Genomic DNA, 21,471 nt, shown 5'->3' on the forward strand with positions numbered 1-21,471 from the left:
GGTACTTATAGGTACTTTAAAAAAAAATATTCAATATTATTATTTATACTTCAATGATTATATCATGATTTAATAGTTGGTAAGAATGTAAATATGAAGACGTAAACAATGATTTAATCGTGCATATGTTTAAGTTCCAACGAAAAAAGAGTTTTTTTTATTTTATATAAAGCCTTAGGCATGGTAATTCTCAATCCGCGATAAAGAATACATTATGTTAAGAGCAAAATGAATTCAAAATACTAAGTAGTAGATAGAAACTGATTAAAATACCTCGTCTACACGTGTCTACGACAGTGCGGCGTCCAATTTTCCGGAGGCCAATCGTCCCATTCCCTAAAAAATGGCTGTCAGTAATATTAAGTTATACACACATTATTTTTATGGATAAGTCAGGTAGGAAGAAAAGGGGCAATGTTATTATCTTACAAAACAATTTATTTATAATTAATATTGCATTAAACAATGAGTATTGAGTCTTATTTTCTTCATATAAAGAGAGTAGGTACTCGTAGAAAAAATATGTACATAAAATTTCAAATGCGAAGTATAAAAAACATACAATAAAATAACTTATAACTATTTTTTGGAATTATAGCTATCACAATGTTTAGTATCATCCTGTAAGTATCTCGCTGGATTCAGATCTTCTCAGGGGGTATTTAAACACAATGAAAAGTCCTATAAGAATTATTAAAGCACCCACGGCTATTAATACATAAAACACAATATTTGCAATATAAGGAACTCTTAATGCGAATTTGGCCAACGAAGCGTATTCTTCGGTTATCATAACTCTCTGTCTGAACCATAGTGTAGGCATGAACACTTGGTCAGGTAGACTATTAAAAAATCTGAAACAAAAAAAAATACAGAATCAATGGTAAACCCAAAGCAATATGGGATGCTGACCAGTGGCGGAGACTCCATACTAGGTAATTATTTAAAGCCTACCTTCTATGAAAAATAGCTCTTCAAGCAGTATTTAATTTAATAAATAAGAAATGTGCGGAAAGCATCTATCGTCAGAATATCTAACTATTATATTAATAATCTATCGTTAGAATTTAGAATAATTAAAAAAAAAGTGACAAGCGCCATCTGTTCTCTATTAACTAAAATCATCGATTCATCCTAAAGGATTTCGGCGTATATTTTGTATGGCCGGGAGTTATTTGACATCAACTTTATCTGGTGCGATGTAAAGGAAATCGTAGCGCCAGAGATACAGCCTAAAGTCGTTGCGCATATATTTCTTGTCGATGACTGCAGCTTTGTCAAAATAATATTAATAATAAGATAATTTAAAAAAAATATTTCCATGAGATTCAATCACATTTAAAAAATAAATAATAATTTCATCTCGTGATTTTTATTTATCAGTTAGTTCAGTCATCGTCATAGTTCAGTTATGTCAGTTGAGTATTTTAAAATGTCTAATCTTATGGATGAAATTATGTATGTTACGTTTATAAATGTTTAGGAAAATACATAATCCAAACTCATCGCTCAATTTAATATTGTCAGTGAGCTTTTAAACTGTCATCGATTTAGTACGTCGTTGTCAGTGTGTACTATTCATCAGTAGTGACATCGGATTATCTTCTTATTTGCCGTGAGTATACCTGACAAGTGTGCTTTCTCGACAGCTTACCTGTTTCAAAAAGTTACCATTCGCCACTGATGCTAACCCATGTGTCACGACCTCAGGTTGATCGAAGGTCGTTTTCTTTACCAATTATTACTACATAGTAAACTGGAAAATACATACTATGTTGCATATTCAATATTAAAATTAATTTTTAATCGGTGTCTCGATGTTTGAATAATATGCCATCGTACATGGACGTCAGGTAATTGATTTTGTATAAAATTAATGTATATTATGTAGTTACGTTACACTAAAGGCATTTTATTTATATGGTTTCAAATTCACTACATGTGAACATAAATTTTGTGAGAATATGGATTAATAATCCACATGTAAAATTACATTGCTTTTATTTTTGATTTGATAGCGATGCGATACATATAACAATATTTTGTTTTTGATACTAAATAATAATAAATTTTAGTATAACCTTTAGAAAAACAACTTACGGAATTTCATCAATATGCTGGACGAGAATGCTTATCTGCAGCATTGCTCTCACTGCCAATGGAATACCCGTATCCAGTTGTAAAACCATTCTGAACTCATCATTCTCCCTGTAAGAGAATGCAAAAATGTTTAAAAATGTTGTCAAATTGTATTAATTTACATTTTAATTATGGTAGAGACTTTTTTCTTATAAATATTATAGATGTAGATGATCATTTCAGTGCAAGCCATGGTCCCCACATCCTGAAGCGGGCCCCCAGGCCACGATGTTTGGCGGAAGGTTCAGGGCAGGATAATGATCTACAGTAGTGTTTCCCAAATGGTATTTTGTGGAACCGTGTAAAATAAAGAGTATTCCGTGATTTTTTAGCAATTCTTGGTATTATAAAATAAATCCACTTGATTTGTCGGCATTCGGCATCAAATTATGAAGCACTGATAGTAACCCCTTTTTGTTATAGCAAAATAACATGCGACCTTTCGCCATATTGGATAAATAGTTATTTTTATTAGTCAGGATACAGGATAGAAATGATTATAAAATTTAAATTCACGCGTGAAATAGCGCCGCAGGAAACTTTTTTTACTGTTAGAACAAATTTGTGGTGCATGTTTATCTCACTCAACTGGTCGACCCAAAACGCCGGGCCCCTCCTAAGTCAGGACCCCCAGGCTAGAACCCTGTCAGCCCCCCCCTTGTGGGGGCCATGGTGTAGGTACTATTTAAAAATACACTTTGGAGATATGGAAGTATATTCAATTTGATATTTACCAAAGATGTTGAAAAAAACTTAATAGAGATGGAGCCTAAATATATGAAATTTAGGAAGAAGAAAAAGACCTCTGGTCTACTGATTAAGTTAGCTACAAATGGCTTTCCATTAGATAGAACTTCACACTACTGCTATGCCATTTATTTGCCAAATTGCAGGACATGTAAAAAAACAGTTGCGATGAATAGATTATCAGCCTACACTTCTTCATTATTATTTAGTTATTTAAGAATCCTATAAGATTTGTGTAAAATCGTTCATAACAGCACTCAAGTAAGTGAATAAGAAAATTGGAATGGCAACTGAGCGATGTTAATATTTGTGGAGTTTACCAACTTAACTATGCTTAAGATGTTTCCTAGATAATTTCAAATATCACGACAGAAATAACACATATTAGGCTCCTATTTATAGTCCAAATTCTTTGATATTAACCCATATTGCTAAACTTTAGCCTATACTGTAAATGGAGAAATATTATTGCTCGGTTGTTTGTGGTAACATGATTTGAAATTGGAATATTTATTAACATTAATACTATCAACCGAAGGTACCTGATGGAATTTTAATTAAAATTCTAATGGATTTAAATTTTGTATTATTCCATTTGAGTTGTTTTTTGTGACCCGGGTTTCGCCTTTCGGCATCTTCAGGCACTATGTGCACTCACCAAAAGGTAAATACACACTGACAACATTTATATAATAAATTAATACAATAAAGTAGATAAAAACTTTATCACCTACCTATTAAGTCAAGGATCACAATAAAAAATATAACAAACAAATTATGAATAGTTGAAGTGTTTGTAAATAACCCCTATCACTAATGTTTAAAAACTCGCACCTGATTTTGATCATTTAACACTAATATTTAATTGTGGTATTTTGTAATCAGACACCAACACAGTAAAACCTCGTTAATACAAATTCCATGGGACCGAAAATTGAAAAACAATTCGAATTACGAAATATGAAATGTATGGGGGGAAAATATTAAAATTTTGATTTTCATTTATTTCGTTTCCGATGATAGATGTGCCTACTAAATTTCCGATACAATTCTTTCAAATCAAAATCTGTGCAAATACCATGTGTCATTAACGCATTCGCTGCTGAATAGATAATGAGATTTTAATTGCCCCCTTTAAAATGCACATTAATTACATTGATCGGCCGCCTGGTGATTACGCACCGTGTGCGTCTTCCGCGTCCAAAGTATTAATCCAAAAATTGAAGTTACCAAATCGCTAGAATTATTCTAGCTACTAGGTAACTACCTGGTAAATATGAAGTATTTTGTATGTTTCCGATTTGTCAAAACAATTGTTTGGCATTGGTTCTCTAGTAAAACTATGTGAAATTCCAATAAACAATCAACAATTAAATACCTACAGCCCTGAAACATGCAAGTTATCGTTTTTCCTGTGAGTGGAGTGCAAATGTGCCTCTGATGACATACCGCTGTGTGTGTCAATGGGTCATAAAATGTCAGGATTATTTTTATTACCTTCATAAAATAAGTAATTTTTGATGTTTTAAGAAAGGTCTATCACATATTTCAATGACTGGCTAATGAAATAGTGTACTTTATTACGATTTAATGAATATTTTTATATGCCAGGACTCTGAAATCATTTCGAATTAAAGGTATGGTTTTATATGAAAATAATGTTCAAGGGATTTTTTTTTGCGAAAATTTCGAATTACGGGGAATTTCGAATTATCAGTGTTCTACTAACGAGGTTTTACTGTAACTTTCTCCCTACAAGTCAGAGCAATTATTTTATTTTCCACAAATTCGTAGATAATACGCTGAAGAATCTCATGATATATGAAATATGAAAATTAAGAATGACATACGCGTCAGGTTCTGGTATGCCATCGATCACGGAACGGTAGTACGGGTCAGCTAGGTAGAAGTGAGGAAAAGAGACAAAGGCGGGGGCTCCTTGACGGCACTGTGACACATTCCGTGCTCCTGCCGGTTGACATTTTGTCGCCGGCGGGCAGAAGCATGATTCGTCAGCGTAATTCCAGCCGTTGTCAAACACGGAAGCACCCCCCGTGAACAGTGTGCCACTTACACCTTCTATTTCTACAGTAGCATTCTTTGTCAATGTTACGGTTCTGAAAATAAAACAAAAAAAATAATATAGTTCACCTATTCATAACAGGAACTTTTTTAAATAAGTAGGTATAGATAATTTTTCGAATAGAGTTAAAATCATTGCGTCACAATTTTGCTATTGCGTTCAACAGATATGATTTATGCACATTTACAGTGCAGTATATGTGTCCAGTTTGCCAAAAGCCAATACGAATATAAATATCCACTACAGTAAACGTTAATACGAACACGGTTAATTCGAAATTTGCTGTAAATCAAAATTTTCGTAAAAATTGAAAAAATCTATTCACAGCGATTTCGAACAATTTTCCAAATTTTACTGTTTTATAGCCATACATTTTTTTCGATTTTCTGTTCCATGAATTTCGAATGAACTGGGTTTAACTGTATTAATTCAGCTGACGTTTACATGATTACAATGGTTTTGAAACAAATATTTTTGTTAATTCTACAATATTAATGTTGATACCTGTTTTGGGCTATGCCATGCTGAGAACGATCTAATTAGCTATAACTAAAGCTAATGACCCTAATCCTTGGACCTAATCGGTTGGGCAAATGGCTAACATCCATTTCTTGTAAAAACAAATCTGTTAATACAAATCTCCACTCTGTGGAAGCCCATATGATTTTATTGGGATCGAACATGGTCAACAAAAAAAAAACTAAACATCCAAACTGCAAATGTTAAATCGTTATACTGGAGAGGGAGTTTTTAAAACTTAAATGAATAATTTGAGAATGAGCAGCTTAAGCGTTGGCTTATAATGTCGTGGGTGCCAGGTTCGAATCCTGGGTCTGGCAAATACACATATTGTTTTTCAATATGTATTTGGAGTCAAAGTATGGACCTAATAGGTTGAGCAAGTGGCTGACATCCATTTCTCGTAAAAACAAAAACCTGTTAATACAAACCTCCACCCTGTTAAGAAAGAAGAAGAAGGTACACAATCAGATAAGCTATCTTAGATGGTTCTGATCGAATATACATAATATTGAGAATTACTGTTTTGTTTTGTTTGTGTTATGTACGGATACTGCCTATAAGGCATTGCTTTCTAATATTCTTTGTGTCATCACACACTTGTGGGTCTATTCTGTATTTATCGACCGCTAAAGTGATAAAGTGATAAATATTATCAAACTTAGGGTAGGTTTGATTATTGAATTAGCACATATTGTAACAATTACAATACGTTGATTGTAATTGTTGCAATAAGCGCTACATTTTAACAGCACCTCTCTTACTGCTGTTAAAATATAACACTTATTGCAACAATTACAATACGCTGGTTGTAATTGTTGCAATAAGTACTAATATTTTTATACAAACCTACCCTAAGTTTGATAATATCTATCATTTTATCACTTTAGCGGTCGATAAGTATAGAATAGACCCACTGGACCAGGTCATAAAAATTTCACAACACACTGAAGTGTCTTATAGTCTATAATATATCATATTATAATATATTTATAACTATAATATGTTAATGTAAACGTAGATGTTTGAAATTTATTGTGGGCCAGTGACAATATATTGCGGCCACAATTTGAGATGCTTTGATATATGGTGTCGATGAGTTAGTTAATATCGACCCATAGACACTGATAAAGCCAGTACAGATTTATTTAAAAAATTAAGGTGCACAAAATGCAAAACATGTATAGATTAACTTACGAGCAAACATCAGTTGCAAATACTTTAACAGTATCAGGGTTGGTTTGTGGGGGGAACAGTTCTCCAGTTCCTCCGTTGACCAACCCGCACTCCCCGTCGTAAAAGTCAACCTTCTCGTTGTAGTTCCAAAGATCCATGTCGCCCAGCTTATTAACGTCAGTTGTCCCGGTGTACATTGAGAGGACACCGTCATAATTATCTGTTTCATTGCGCTGTAATAGAAATAAAACCAGTTTCAAAAATTCAGTGCCAGCATATCGTCTAAGCCTTATGCACACATTCTTTAAAGGGAGCGCACATGAGAGATTGATTGCCGCAATTAACAACTTTAACAAAATTTGTGAATTGAAAATATAAATCAGCTCTAAGTTATGTAGTCTCGAAAGCACATTGGCCGGAATCCGATGGATGTAGGTTCGAGTCCTGCCCGGTACAAATATAAAATTTTGTCAAAAATATTTTTCTAACAAGTATGTTTTTAAAGTATTCAAAATTATGTATATTTAATATTGGCTCTCTTTCAGTGTTTAGTTTTTGTTTAAATTCCAACCCTAGAAAAGAATTATTATGTTTAACAAAATATGTAAATTTAAGAACTTTGAAAAAGTGATATAGATTCATTTGGAAGTATTCTTCGGTGTCGTGAAAATTTAACGATTTCAATAGCAAAATATAAGAATAGCGAAAAAAAATGTGAATGCAAATGTCAACAATAACCACAAAATGCGTCACATAATACATAATAGAGGCAATCCTTCAATTTCTTCTATTAAATTTAAATTTTACATAATATAGACATAACAGATACTTACACCATAAAACCATCCAAATTTTTTCGGAATTTTCATTCCCTCAACCGGTAGAAGATTAAGAACCTCCATTAGTTTGTCAGTGTAGCCTTCGAACAGCAGCTCCCGCGCGGTTTTTGTGATGATAGGGTCTTTGGCGTAAAGGTGTAAAAGGGCTTCCACAGCGAGGCGCATGATAGGTGATTTGTTTCGCACAAAATATCCCATTGTCTGCAATAAAGAAAAATAATTTGTGGAATCCAGCAAATAATAATAAAGCGAATTTCAAATGTGGCCAAATCCAAAGTTAAACAGAAACAAAATGAGTTAAAATAAGAGGTCAGCTTTGTGGTACAGGCCTTCTTTAAATCGGGTGCTGTGCGAAGATTGAAAAAAAATTTTTTTTCGCTCTCTATATGATTCCGCTGAGTTTTAAATGCAATACAATAGTAGACACTAATTTAGAATTGAAGACTGGTTGATTAATGATAAATATGTAATTATCAATATTTTTATGTCGTTAACAAAAATGTAAACAACCAAATTTATCAACAGTTTTACGCATACAATAGTCATATTTTTAGATTGAAATCGTTTACTAAAGACAATATTATTAGAAAATTAAATTTTATGTTCACTTCACTAGCAATAAAATTTGCATTCACCGAATAATCAATTAGCTTTGCAAAAACAAGTACTAAGTGATAAGGAATGCAGTGACCTGAATATTAAAATACAATATAATACATCAAAGAGAATGTATGACTGCTCTGTAATGGTTTCCAATTTATTAATTGAAATAGCATTTATTTAGTAGAATTTCATTTTACAATATGTACCTACCTAAAATGTAAAAAAAAAATCAAATGAATAAATCAATATAAGAGTATTGTAAAAGATAAAAACCAAACTGACATTGAGCGCATTACGACCCCTGAATTGTATCTAAAGCAAGGGTACCCAACCTTTTTGAGGTTGGGAGCTACTTTTTATGTTAATTTTCATGACGATCGACTTCTCATAAGAATCTTATAAGAATTTTTGTTGTTGCTTTTTTTAGTTCTTCAAAGTTAAAAATATTCATTTTAAAAGGCAAAATGTCGTTAAAAACCTGCAAAAACATAATAATTTTAATATTTTCGTATTTTTTATACAATATATTGGAAAGCGAGAAAGAATATAGTATAGAATAATTCAAATATAGGTGTTAAATTTCATATGAGAAAATGGAGATTCACATAAACATTATGTACCTACTTCCAAAACATGATAAAATTCGATGATGGACATCCTTTAAATATGAGTATTTTTCTGGATTCAGTACTTTCCATATATTAGAAGATTTCAATAATTGTGTCAACATAACATCATTTTGCGATTCAATTCACTATAATTCAAAATTCCCCACATCCATTGGAAAAATTGTTACAATGGTTTGAATTAGACTTTGAACATTATTTTTATCTAGCAAAACCAATTTGTCCTACGGACCGAGGTATTATTTTTTTCATTCATGATTGTAAATTTATTATGTGGAAATCATTATTATTTTCAAAATTCACAATTGCAGTTGGGATCGACAAAATTTTGTTTCGCAATCGACAGGTTGGGAACTCTTGATCTAAAACATGAAGTACTCAACCGATCTGTGCTAATGGTGTTCCTGCATGCATGTGAAACATGGACCTCTAATGTTAGAAAAATTAAAAAAATTAAGTAACACAACATGGCATGGAAAAATTCATGTTGGGCATGACGCGGGACCACTAAAGAAACCAATTAATAAGAAGCCAAACAAGAGTACTCGATGTGGTAGAGGTCGCAATAATAATGAAACGGCAGCATTGGGTGGAATATGTTGTTCGGCGAATGGATGACTGTTGGACAAATGCAGTCATACAGTAGTACCCAAGAGGCATTAAACAGTCACAGAGTCGCCCTAAAAGCCGGAGGATCGACAAACTCATAAAGATTGGCGAATGTACATGGTAGTGAAAAATAGGGACTGTATGGACGGAGTTTGGAGAGGCCTTCATCCAGAGGTGGATTAACTCCGGTCGATGATGATGATGACAAGATAGAGTGATGAAATGTTTCATTTACTTCGGAAAACATTACCAAGCAAGGATGTTAGTTTTAAAGTCAGTTACATACCTCCATATTCTGGCATTTTGAGTTAATAGCAGTAAACCGTCAAGCACATTTAGGACTGCAAACAGAATATTTTGATTTTCGTAACATATTAGAAGGTACCTATACACTTATAGAAAGTGAATAGTGAAATTAAATGTAACTACTGTTACCAGACAAAAAAAAGACTATGGCGCGATGACGTTTCAAATTCCAAATCAACAATTTAACATCAATATCGAAACACCTCCCCAACTAAAAGGTTGCACAGCCCTACCTTACGAACAATATTACAAACATTATCTTTCAAAACAACGAGGCGAATCTCCGGTACCCACGGTTACAAAGGGAAGTACCTGCCTGCAACCAAGGGCATCGATGGTCGCTCACTCCGAAGTAAAAAATTACCGTAATTCGTTCGAATGTTTGTCAAGTAACCCCCTCCCACCCCGCGGCGCGAGGGGTGAAGCCCCCTTTGCAAAATAGTTTTGTGGACAGTTCAAATCTGCCTACGATGAAGTGATAACAAAAAAATAAGTGTTACGCCGGCGGGCGGCGTCACCCGCGTAAATCGCATAATCAACCGTGCTTCTAGCCAATTGCAAAAATCAATTTTTAATTATCAATAAATATTGTAATAAATAACAAAGTGCCCGCGAAATTAAATAATGTGTAAACACGTCCATGTGAAAAAGAATGCAAAGTGAAGTGTTGTCTAGTTGGACGCCGCGGGCCTGCTGGCCACCGACATGCTTTGCGTAACCCCTGTCGATTAAACGTTACTTTATCTGTCATGCTGAACCCTTGTATTCCTAACTTGTACAATTTAATGTAATTAAATGTCTCCGCGGAGAACCTGTCAAATCAAAGATGTGTTTTAAAAAAATTATATCCCGTGATGTCCACACTCCCAATCGAATTAATGCTTATGAGGAATCCTGCCAGTATACATGTGAGTCCATTCATTCTTCTCGGTATCACTACTTAATATCATTAAAATAAGTAAAAGACCATATTTAAAGTTACTTTTAAAATATAAAAAATGGTAGCTGATAAATATAAACAACTTTGCAATCAACCTCCGATTTAATTCCATTTAACCAAAAAACAAAGCCAAATTTGAAATCATATACAATGGAAAAGTACTTACAAAATAAGAATCAAAGAAAATATAAAAAAAGTTAAATTGGAGATTACTGACTTTGAAACTAATGGCCTTAAGTATGACAATAAATGAATCATTTTATTTGTAGTGACTACAAAGTGGTTGAAATAATATATAATGCGTATAATGTCGTAGGTCCCGAATTCGAATCTCAGGTCTGAAAAATTCACATGTTGTTTTTCAACGTGTTTGGGAGTCAAGAGTATGGACCTGATAGGTTGAGCAAGTGGCCAACATCCATTTCTTGTAAAAACAAAAATCTGTTAATACATCCTCCGCTCTGTAGAGCTCCATAATATGATCTTCTCAGGATCGGAAGTAGTAAAAAAAAAAAAATTACATGCATCTAAAAAAACTATACTACAATTAGTTTGTTGACTTACGGTGGCTACAACATTTATGTTGGTGATATTATCAGACAGGCTGCCGTTGGACATTTCTTCTTCAAAAAACCAAGTGCGCCTTTGCATAAATGCAATTGTTCCATTGTCATGCCAGGATTCGTTCACCTTAAATTGAAATAAATGAATTCATTAAGACGAGAGATCATTGCACCTTTTAATAATCACTGAGTAATGTCAATAGTGTTACCTAAATCTCAAGCTACTAGCCCAGAACATGGAAATGATTTGTAAGACAGCGTTAATAATTATTTGAAAGAAATACATGCTATAATATGATTTCGTAAATCTTAATTTTTTTGTAATAAATTTATATTTGTGTGATATGATAAATAATCATTGGAATATAAAAAATAAAGTCATTACTGAAGATCAATGCCTACTACACACTGCTCATTTAGCTTCTGTCAAAGTTTAGCGCGGTAACATTATAGATAAGTATAAGCATTCACACACTTATTGTTTAGTTTTGTTTAGTTTATGTTTAGTTTTTGATAATAAATGGAAGTATGTTAATATAATTTGTGTATCCGAGGTATAGCGAGTGTTTCTCAACTGGTGGTCTGTGAATTTTTGGCATGCAAATATCTATGCTATTTCTCATCCAAAAATGTTGTCCACTCACTGTATGATCCACTTTCACTGGAGGATGAATATCCATCTCTTAGTTACAAAGCCATAAAAATAGTGACCTCATTTTCGATTACATATTCATATGAGAAGATTCTTTCGGCCATGTCAATCATAAAAACCAAACAGAAACCGAATGGATGTGAATGCAGCGCTTCGTCTCTCCACAAAAATTATAGCAAAGAAGCAGCAACAGATTTTACATTAAATTTTTTAAATTATTTCTCAAAATTCCAGAATTTCTATTATTATAATATATCTATTTACTAATAATTCTTCTGATTATTTTAATTACCAATAGAATTTTTATATTATATTTTTTTGTATAATATGTTCGATGTCTGTTTTAATGTTTTTTTTTTTGTTTCGAAAATTTTACAAATACCTTTCATTTATTACCTTTTTATCAACCCGAGCAATGCCGGAAAACACAGATCGTATTATAAAAATAATATTTTTAAATGTTTCTCCTATGTTCAGTGGTCCACAGGTGTAAAAAAGTTGAGAAACACTGGTGTATGCAATAAATGGAATAAATATTTAATCTTTTATGTTTACGTTTTTTTCCCACTTGCATTTCTTCTGAATTTTAAAACCAGTATTTTGGTATCGAAAAATACTGGGATACCGGTTTTGAAATACTGGTATTGCAGTCCCTAGTTACCTACCTAATAATTAATACATTAAAAATTCCCATGCAATAAGGGAGGAATGTGACTAATATAATAAAACAGCTTTTTTGAGCAGATTCCATGTTACATAATATTCCGGCACTATATACCTGTTGGTTAATTATAGTACATACATAGGTGGCATTTCGATTAAATTTTGTAATTTTCCTATTTAGATTTTACAATGTTGCAAGGGTTCCGTTCCGCCAGACAAAAAAAGTTGGGAATCACTGACATTAAACATAATATACAGTTATTAACTTTTCAAAAATCTGTAAAATAATTAATCAGAATTATTTAGCAAGATAGATAAGAGATTTGATCAATTTGTTATCAATGTGCAAATGCGTAGATTGAAAAAATTGACCCATCAATATTGGGTACAGGCATACCTTTGTTAGAGATAAGATAAAAATGTTTAATCCAAATATTTTATGATGGTAAGATAAGTCTTTAAAAAAACAACACTAACCTTCAGATGGTATTCACGGAATACGTATGGTCCGCGCTCTATGAAGTTAGGCTTCACTGTTGTGGGATTCGCCATCAATTCATCTTTGTTTGTTAAGTGAAATAAATAGAGATCGAGGTACATAGGAATCGGCGTGTCTTTCCAGATTTCATAACTCTCCGATGAAGTGGTCAACACTAATTTCTGAAAAAATAAAAAAATATATTATACATATTGACCTGAAAAACAACCTAGATAAGAAAACAGGTTATAAGCGGTGTCCCGTCTAAAATTTGCTATAATTTCAAAAGAGTGCACATGAGAAATTAATTGCCCAGATACTTCAACCGAGTTAAAAACCTAAATAATTTTTTTGAATAAAAAAATTAATTAGTACACGTCCTAGTACAGTTCTGTAGAACGTAGGTTCTGCGAGTTGTGCCAGAGAATTTGTAAAATCTTGCGAAGAAAAGTACAATTTGAAACCATGTTGGTAATAGGGTAATCATAAGGTCTAACATGGTCTATTTAGGGATTGCAATACCGATATTACAAAACTGATATTCCAGTTTTTATTAATACCGAAATACCGGTTTTAAAAATCCAAAAGACCGGAATTTTCGGTATTAAGAAACCACACTCGTTTATGTTCTTGAAAATGAATTTAATGTTATTTTTCCATTAGTTTGTACTGTATTGCCTTTTAAATTAAGTGTATAAGTAATGTGCTGCTAAAATGAAAATATATTAACTGAATGCAACAGAGGTGAAATAATAACAATACAAAATCCATCAAATATACCCATTTATAAAATTATCGGGATAAATTAACATAATATTATTTAGAAATAGAAAACAACCGTGACAAATTTTCAATCATTATATAATATAATTATTGATGAGTGTACAAGCGTTGAATTGAAGAAACTTTTCCTGCAGCCGCACTTATTTGCACTTAATGAACAAGCCTTTTTGAGGGCTTTAGTTAAAATCATCAATATATTGAAATTATTTGTGAAAATAACCAATTCTACAATATTATGTTCAATACATATTTTTAATTGTCAAGATAATAAATAAAAATGTAGGTAGGCTTTTGCTATAAAATAATGAGAGTTTAATAGCTATATTTACTGATAAATACTGTTTTTTATGTTTTAACGAATACTGGTATTAATACCGGTATTCAATAATAAATACCGAAAACCGGTATTGATATGTTCATTCGGTATTGCAATCCCTAGGTCTATTCTAAAACACTACAATTTTTTTTCCTCTGTCTATTGTAAATACTGCTCATTTTGTGTCTGTCAAAGCTTTAAAAATTTACACATTAACGTTACAGGTACCTACAGCAAAGCAGTGATGTGCTTATTGCGTATTTTTGTTAATTCCAAAACAAAGTGTTGATCACAAAGTGCTGATCGTCTAATTTCAACAATCTGGTTTGTCATTAAATCATACATAATTTTAGATATTTTATAAATAGAAGAATATTTTTTATCTATTATTATTAGGTCTAGGCAAGGTTTAATTGAATTTTAAAAACTAACCAATACAATCTTCAATTTGTATTAGTAAACAATGTTTAGTGTGCACTATTATTATGTCGGATCTCCATAGCCTGCTTCCACTCTTCGCCATTGGTATTAGCGATGGTATATCAGCCAAAATGGCTACCAACCTCAGAGTACTGATATATAGAGAGCGCCTATTGCTCGGCAAAATGAAGCCGTGTTTCATGCGTATAACGCACAGTAGAACGTCGATTTTATTATTATCAACTTAACTATTAAACGTTATACCATCGTGATGCTTCTCAGTATGGTGACCAAATTTAAACACAACATAGTTAACCATATTATGTTCTACTGAAATAACTAAAAATAATTACCACTAACTTTATATTTAACACAAAAACATTAAACACGTGCTTGCAGTTTTTAAATGAATGTAATCAGTCAAATCCATATTTACCGGCTACGCTTACAAAATATATTTAATGCCGAATGCTTACTCACTCGCACTTATGGTTCATTTTTGTTCAGGCCTTGCTACCAACCAATAAACCACTCTGTAGAATTATTATAATACTGTTTGTTATACAGTGATATTCGGCACATTAACACAAGATTATGGGTATTGTTTATCTGTAGCATGTATGGATTTGAAAAGATAACTTTCACACATAATATAAGTAGCAAAAACCGACAAAGTAGGTACCTAACCAGTTATATCCAATATAACTGTTGAAGAGATTCAACCTTGAATACTATGCTATGAATACACCGCCTAACTGTGAACATGAAAAAAAACCATAAATTGTTTACATTCCTAGATAAAGGGATATTAACTGTTATGATGAATTTCTACATCCTATTCACAGTGGAAAAACTAAACTAATAGTATTACCAGAGAATATCTGTATGCGAGACGCAAACTATTGTCAGTCCACAATGTCAATTTTACAGTAGAGACAAATTATATGTGACCAGAAATTTGATACAGATTAAGATTTTAATATTTTAGAATAATATTTATTAGCATGGTATAATTGTGATGCGGTCCTTGGGCATATTCCTCCCTGGTACATTACTTTCTTCGCGATAAACATACGTTTTACGAAGAAGTTTCCAAAAAAACCCGTCTCATCTGCGTTGTATACGCGGCGGACTACTGAATTAGACAATCGAATACCGGCGAATTATAGAGCTTGACTTTTTGCTTTCAACTAGTAAAAATAACGGCGGATTATAGTAGTTGTCCGATAATCGAGTAGCGGATTACTGAGAGTGTACTGTAAAGGCATTGATATTTTAATTTAATTTATTACATCACTTACATAAAATAATTAAGACAATCAAACAGATCAATCGAGTCATATAAATAAAAGATAGGTATTATTTTAGAAATGTATTGAATATGTAACATATAAATTATGACTGAGCAGTATTATAATAATGTAGCATGATTATTATGAAATATGTGTCATTTCTCTTATCATAATTTATTGTAAATGGTTCCAATATCAAGAGCAGACATTGCTTCTGCCCTATAGATTACAAATCTTCTGAGATGACACATTTTTCAATAAAAATAAACTATTTTTGACCTTTGCATTGCAAACTCATGACACAAGCTTTTTTTATAAAATGTGTACTTCAACAAATCAAATTACATACTTACCTATTGAGATTAATCATGTAAGTGACTCATAATCATATAAAATCCATTATAAGAAATATAATATGAAATGCAAACCTGATGGTAAATAATATGCATATATAAATATATGCAAAAATAATACAGCAAAACACTATTACTGAGAATCTTCAATAATTCGCTAATAGAATATTACATCATGGTAATACAAATATTTTCAAGGCCTTCGGAATAATAATATACAACTTGAAATAATGTAAGAAACAAACAAATAAAAAACATATTATTGTGATGAAAAAACAATAGTGTGAGTGAGAAGGTTGATGCATAAATGCAATACTAATTTCCATCTGTGCCTATCTTCATGTTAGTTTGAATTCTTTTCCCGCTAACCAAACAAATGGAAACCATCACAGGTCAATTTATGCTAAGAGGTTTCAGCCACAACTATGGTTTTATTTGTTTATTTTTCACAATATAGGTATGTGACTTTGATAATACAATACAGTGATGATTAATCGTCATATGAGAAATGGTTGTAACTTAGTTATTAAATTTAATTACAATGTAAGGCGACTAAAATGTTCAGTTTGATGATGTAATAATATGATTTAAATTAAAAATGCAAAATGAGGATATTTCATTGGGATCGGATTAAATCCAGCTAGTATAGATACAACAATATTATCAGATGAAAATCAAACATAATATGTATTGCTTAGATATGAAAACAACATCAATAATTATTAGTAATAATAAAATTGATAAAAATCAGTTGTAGTAATCGAATGTTACTTTGGATATTTTTTAATCAATAAAGGGTATTCAATGATGGTCATACTAAAAATTGCAAAAATGCGTGTTGTGGAACAATCTTGATATAACTGAAACATTATAATAATATGATATTACATAACTTAATTTTCATTATACCACGCTTCACTAAAAATTGCTTTAATGGTATTTTATATATTGTGCACTTTTACATAAAAGCATGATAAATAGGCATACATACAAAATTTACCAAGGAGCCCCTAGATTCAGAAATGACAGAGAAAATTGTCTCCTAGAGAAAATGTATTTTATGGTGCTGAATACTAATTTGAATTTCAATTGTAAGCCTAAAAAATACCAAAATGTATGAAATGTGTGATTTAATCAATTATTTTCTACACGTGTATTTTATTGTGCTGAAAACTTATTTGAATTTGATTTTGGTATTTTGCAATAGGAAGTCCATGAAATACTAAGAAGGCAGCCAAAATATTGCTTATTTATTTTCTTTTCTGATTCGAATGATTGTTTTTTATACAACTATTTTAGATTTATAAAAAGTTATCATTAAACACTGGTAGCCGCGCATTTGATGAGCACTTTACGCTTTAGACACAACTACGCTATTTGCCAGTTTGGTTCTGCGAGCGTTCTCGGCATAGTTAAGATACGTCATACGTGACATGGAAAAGTCCATAACGTGGAAAGATCACAAAAAAAATATATAAGGGTACGCGATGTGATGATCGCCAAGCCAATGAAATGGCAACGGGACGAACAAGTCGCTCAGACCACAGGCGAACTCACCAAGTTCACTCAAGAGAGAAGAGCTATGGGGAGGCCTTCACAAAAATGTCAGGATCGACAAAAAAATTATTTCAGTTGCATAGTCTTGCAGTTAGGCACATCATAGTGACTCAAACACCATTTGGATGTGTTAGTTATAGTGATAAATCAACACATGCGTAAAAATTTCATATCTGTTCTCGTAATAGAATACTATATTGTTGAGCAGAATACTGATTACCCTCACTTTATACTCTGAATCACTGTATTCAATAAATAAAATTAGTGCTATTTTATTTAAATAAAATAAAAAACCTGTGAACATACATATTATTATCTAAACTTGAAAACATAGGAACGTAGGTGTTTCTTGTCATTACAATACAGATTTCACATAATCCCTCAATATCACGCGCAGTCACAGCAAGAAATCCAATACTACAACAACAAGACATTCAAATTTGTACTTAAGACATATGTTTAAGCTTGGGGCATAAGACACCAGCCGTAAAACAAAGTTAATACCGATCAATGGTGTTGTAGTGGGAGGAAATGAGTGGGGACCTGCACCTTTTTTTCAAAATATTATTCCGACAAAAATTGTCTGTTTATACATAATATATAACATAGTTTGACAAACTGTCAAGGTGAATTTAGCAGTGTTTCCCAACCTTATTTGTGCCATGCTCCACTTCAACGCTTCAAAAATCTCCATGCCCCCCCCCGCCCCCTATCAAAATTTCATAGTTAATTAACAAATTTGCTTCAAATAAAAAAAAAATCATTTAACTTTCGTAAATAATTACCTACCTATGTATATTATATTAGATGTACAACTCGGAAGAAAATCAGTGCGCTCCTTGTGTTTGATGTGAGCTGCAAAGAGTTTTTATGTGATGTACTAATTTGGTCAATTTTAATGTTAAATCTCCACAGTTTGTGATCATTTACATCGCTAAAGCGCCGCATTCAACTAAATATTATGATGGAAATGGCGACAGTAATTTTCTCGGAAAGTCATGGTTGCAATATCAAAAAAATATTTTCAAAAATGCATTTTTTAACAAAAAAAATGTACCAAATATTAATGATTTGCACATTGCCCCCCAAAACATTCAAATTGCCCCACGTTGGGAAACACTGATTTAGACCAAACGAACAGGAACGTAAAGCGAGAGCCAGAGCATTCTGTCCATGATCGGCCTGGTGTAAACGTCTAGTGATCCTAGATCATAGTCCACAAAATAAGTTTAAACTGAAAGAGCTAAAATATAGAACATAATCTATTTAGTAATCGTATAGGTATGTTTGGCAATGAGCGAAGAACACTTTGATGAAACCGCTCCACCAGCAAGGGCGACCAAACACGAAAGAATGTTCAACGCAACTGTACTCTCGCTCTAGCATGCGTTTAGATCAAACAAACAAGCATTCTTAGAGCATTCTAGCTGAATGCAGTGAATATCCGTAGAATCCAAAAGAATGCTCGCTTGCTTGACAAAAAGCGTTTATGTCAAGAGAATTTCATTGGAGTGGGGGAAGAACGAAGATTCGCTCGCTTGGTCTAAATGCTGCTTAAGATGTCGTAACCCACAATTCACAAATTTTACAAGAGGCACAAAAAACTGTAAACAATGCAATCTATGATGAAGTTGTAAATAGTATCTTCTGTACATTTTTGTGGCATAGGACGCAGACTAAATAAAAATCTAAATGTTCTATATCTCGCTTGGTAGACATACAATATACTATTGAAATTGTTTTCATGTATAGAATTTCTTGTGTATAGAATGTATAGAATAGAATGACAATTTGATTTTTTTTATTTTAAAAGAAAACTATTCTGATATTTTACACAGATGCGTATACTAAAATTCCTTACTCGAATCAAAAAAAAATTGGTGGGTTACGTCATATACTGTTTGTCGAACGATATAATATTATAGTTACAAATATCGTGCTGTCCATAGATGCTGTAGATGGAAAGCATCCCCAGAATTGTAAAGTAAATTTTACTTAACTTTACTTATTTTAAGGGTTCTATATTATTATAATATATCACAGCTACTAGAATGCTGCAACACCATAAATGGTACTAATATGCAGCTCATTAAGTTCTAATTAGTTACAAAACTCTAAATAGATAATATAATGTCATAGACTAGGGATGGCGAACCTATGGCACGCGTGCCACTAGTGGTAAGCGAGATGATTTTGCATGACACGCGAATGTTTAATTTTGAAGAGAAAAGGTTAATATCTTCAAGATAAATATATTTAAAAAATGATTTTGTACTTATTACTTATCTATATTTATATAACATTAAAAAATAATGATGATATAGCCATGCGTATTTTCTTCGGTTTTTCATATTATGTTTACCAATTAATGCACAAATGGAAACGACAAAATTCATGCATAAATGACAAATCGCATTGTATAAAAAATAGCAGGCAAATCCTTTTGAAGAAAATCATTAAGTTTAATGTAAATATACAATAATTGCATAGGTCAGTCTGTAGGATCGGGCAATTAAAAATAAAACTATTCAATCAACAAACCTTATGAATTTAATTATCGGCAGTCATTCAAATAATAACTGCTTGTTATTTTGCCTCAAACATGGAAAACCGTTCAGTGATGGAGAATATAATATGAAAGAATAGTGGTTTAAATGCTTAAACGATCTCTGAGAATTTTGAAAACAAGGAAAAAAAATATTCTAAGAATAAAAGATATGCCTTTGGCTAGAAATACGGTGAAAGATAGAATATCAAGAGCTCAATTGTAATTTTTATACTTTTATAAAAGAATTCTTAAAAACAATCTTTTTAGAAAACTTTTTTTTTCGCCATGAAAAACTGCTTGGCACGTCAGACAGTCGAAAAATATTATTTGGAAAATTTTGCCACCCGTACGTAAAAAGGTTCGCCAATACTGTCATAGATAATAAATATATATTATGTATTTCTTCAACAACATCCCTACAATCAAATGTTATCAAATGCCATCAATAGATGCACTATAGGTAAATCAGTACACAGTGGAATCATAGGCGATTCGCAGACGTTTTGGATTTCTATGCTGCAATGCCTCTTGCAATGCTAGCAAATGATACCTACCACTACAACTGCAAGCCGCTTTTACCATCCCGATGGTGCCACTGTACACCGATTTACCTATACCTATGAACACTTATGAATGTATAATATAAAAATATGTTTATTGAGTCTTTTCAAAATAAATGATAAATGTTATAATGAGATAATTAATAACTGGTTTTCTATCAATCTCCTACCCAACTTGAACATTGAAACACTGACCACATGGCTAACTTCTGACTGAATTGAAACAAAATAAATTACTACTACTTGTGGGTCATTAATCTTTCAAATATCTTAAATAGGAGGAGTTAGGTTTACTTTTTTATATAGGATTTCATCACTGGCACCAATCCAGAAAAAACACAACCGCTGTTAACAGAATGGTATTTTCATACAATAATTGTCACTTTGGAACATGCAGTTACGGGTTTCTGGTCAGTACAGACTACTTTTACGGTGTATTGAGTGGGGTGAAGCAATGATAATATAACAATGATAATTGATAATAGAACATGAACATGAACACTAGTCATATGAAACTAATCAATCTTCTTGTGACAATGATACCTAATCCATTTTTTATCAAAAGATTACCAATAGAAGCAAATGTGTCATTATATAAAATAAGGTCAAATCAAAGAGTTTGAGCTAATAAAGACAGAAACTATCGGACTCTGCATTACAATATTTAATAACTATTCCAAAACATTCTTAGTATGGTTG

At 32.1% G+C, this 21,471-nt stretch overlaps 1 protein-coding gene across 2 annotated transcripts in view; it reads right to left on the reverse strand.

Moving 5' to 3' along the window:
• Positions 1-416: 416 nt before the first annotated feature.
• The window catches only part of LOC147078396 (protein croquemort-like), a 32,273-nt gene continuing 11,218 nt past the window's right edge, over positions 417-21,471 (reverse strand). The window contains exons 1-8 of one of the 2 annotated variants that reach the window (XM_085959203.1): positions 16,183-16,283; positions 12,943-13,125; positions 11,152-11,277; positions 7,498-7,704; positions 6,686-6,897; positions 4,737-5,003; positions 2,101-2,208; positions 417-854 (exon numbers count right to left, since the gene is read on the reverse strand). In XM_085959203.1, coding sequence (XP_085815329.1) covers positions 617-854; positions 2,101-2,208; positions 4,737-5,003; positions 6,686-6,897; positions 7,498-7,704; positions 11,152-11,277; positions 12,943-13,125; positions 16,183-16,203 — 1,362 coding nt within the window. In that variant the 5' untranslated portion in view covers positions 16,204-16,283 and the 3' untranslated portion in view covers positions 417-616. Of the gene's footprint in view, positions 855-2,100; positions 2,209-4,736; positions 5,004-6,685; positions 6,898-7,497; positions 7,705-11,151; positions 11,278-12,942; positions 13,126-16,182; positions 16,284-21,471 lie in introns of those variants that run through there. The other variant, XM_085959193.1, reaches the window with a different exon arrangement.

The sequence above is a fragment of the Rhyacophila brunnea genome, unplaced genomic scaffold (genome assembly GCF_057557595.1).
Source record: "Rhyacophila brunnea isolate RB1 unplaced genomic scaffold, BYU_Rbru_1.0 scaffold_11, whole genome shotgun sequence".
NCBI classification, from domain to species: Eukaryota; Metazoa; Arthropoda; class Insecta; order Trichoptera; family Rhyacophilidae; genus Rhyacophila; species Rhyacophila brunnea.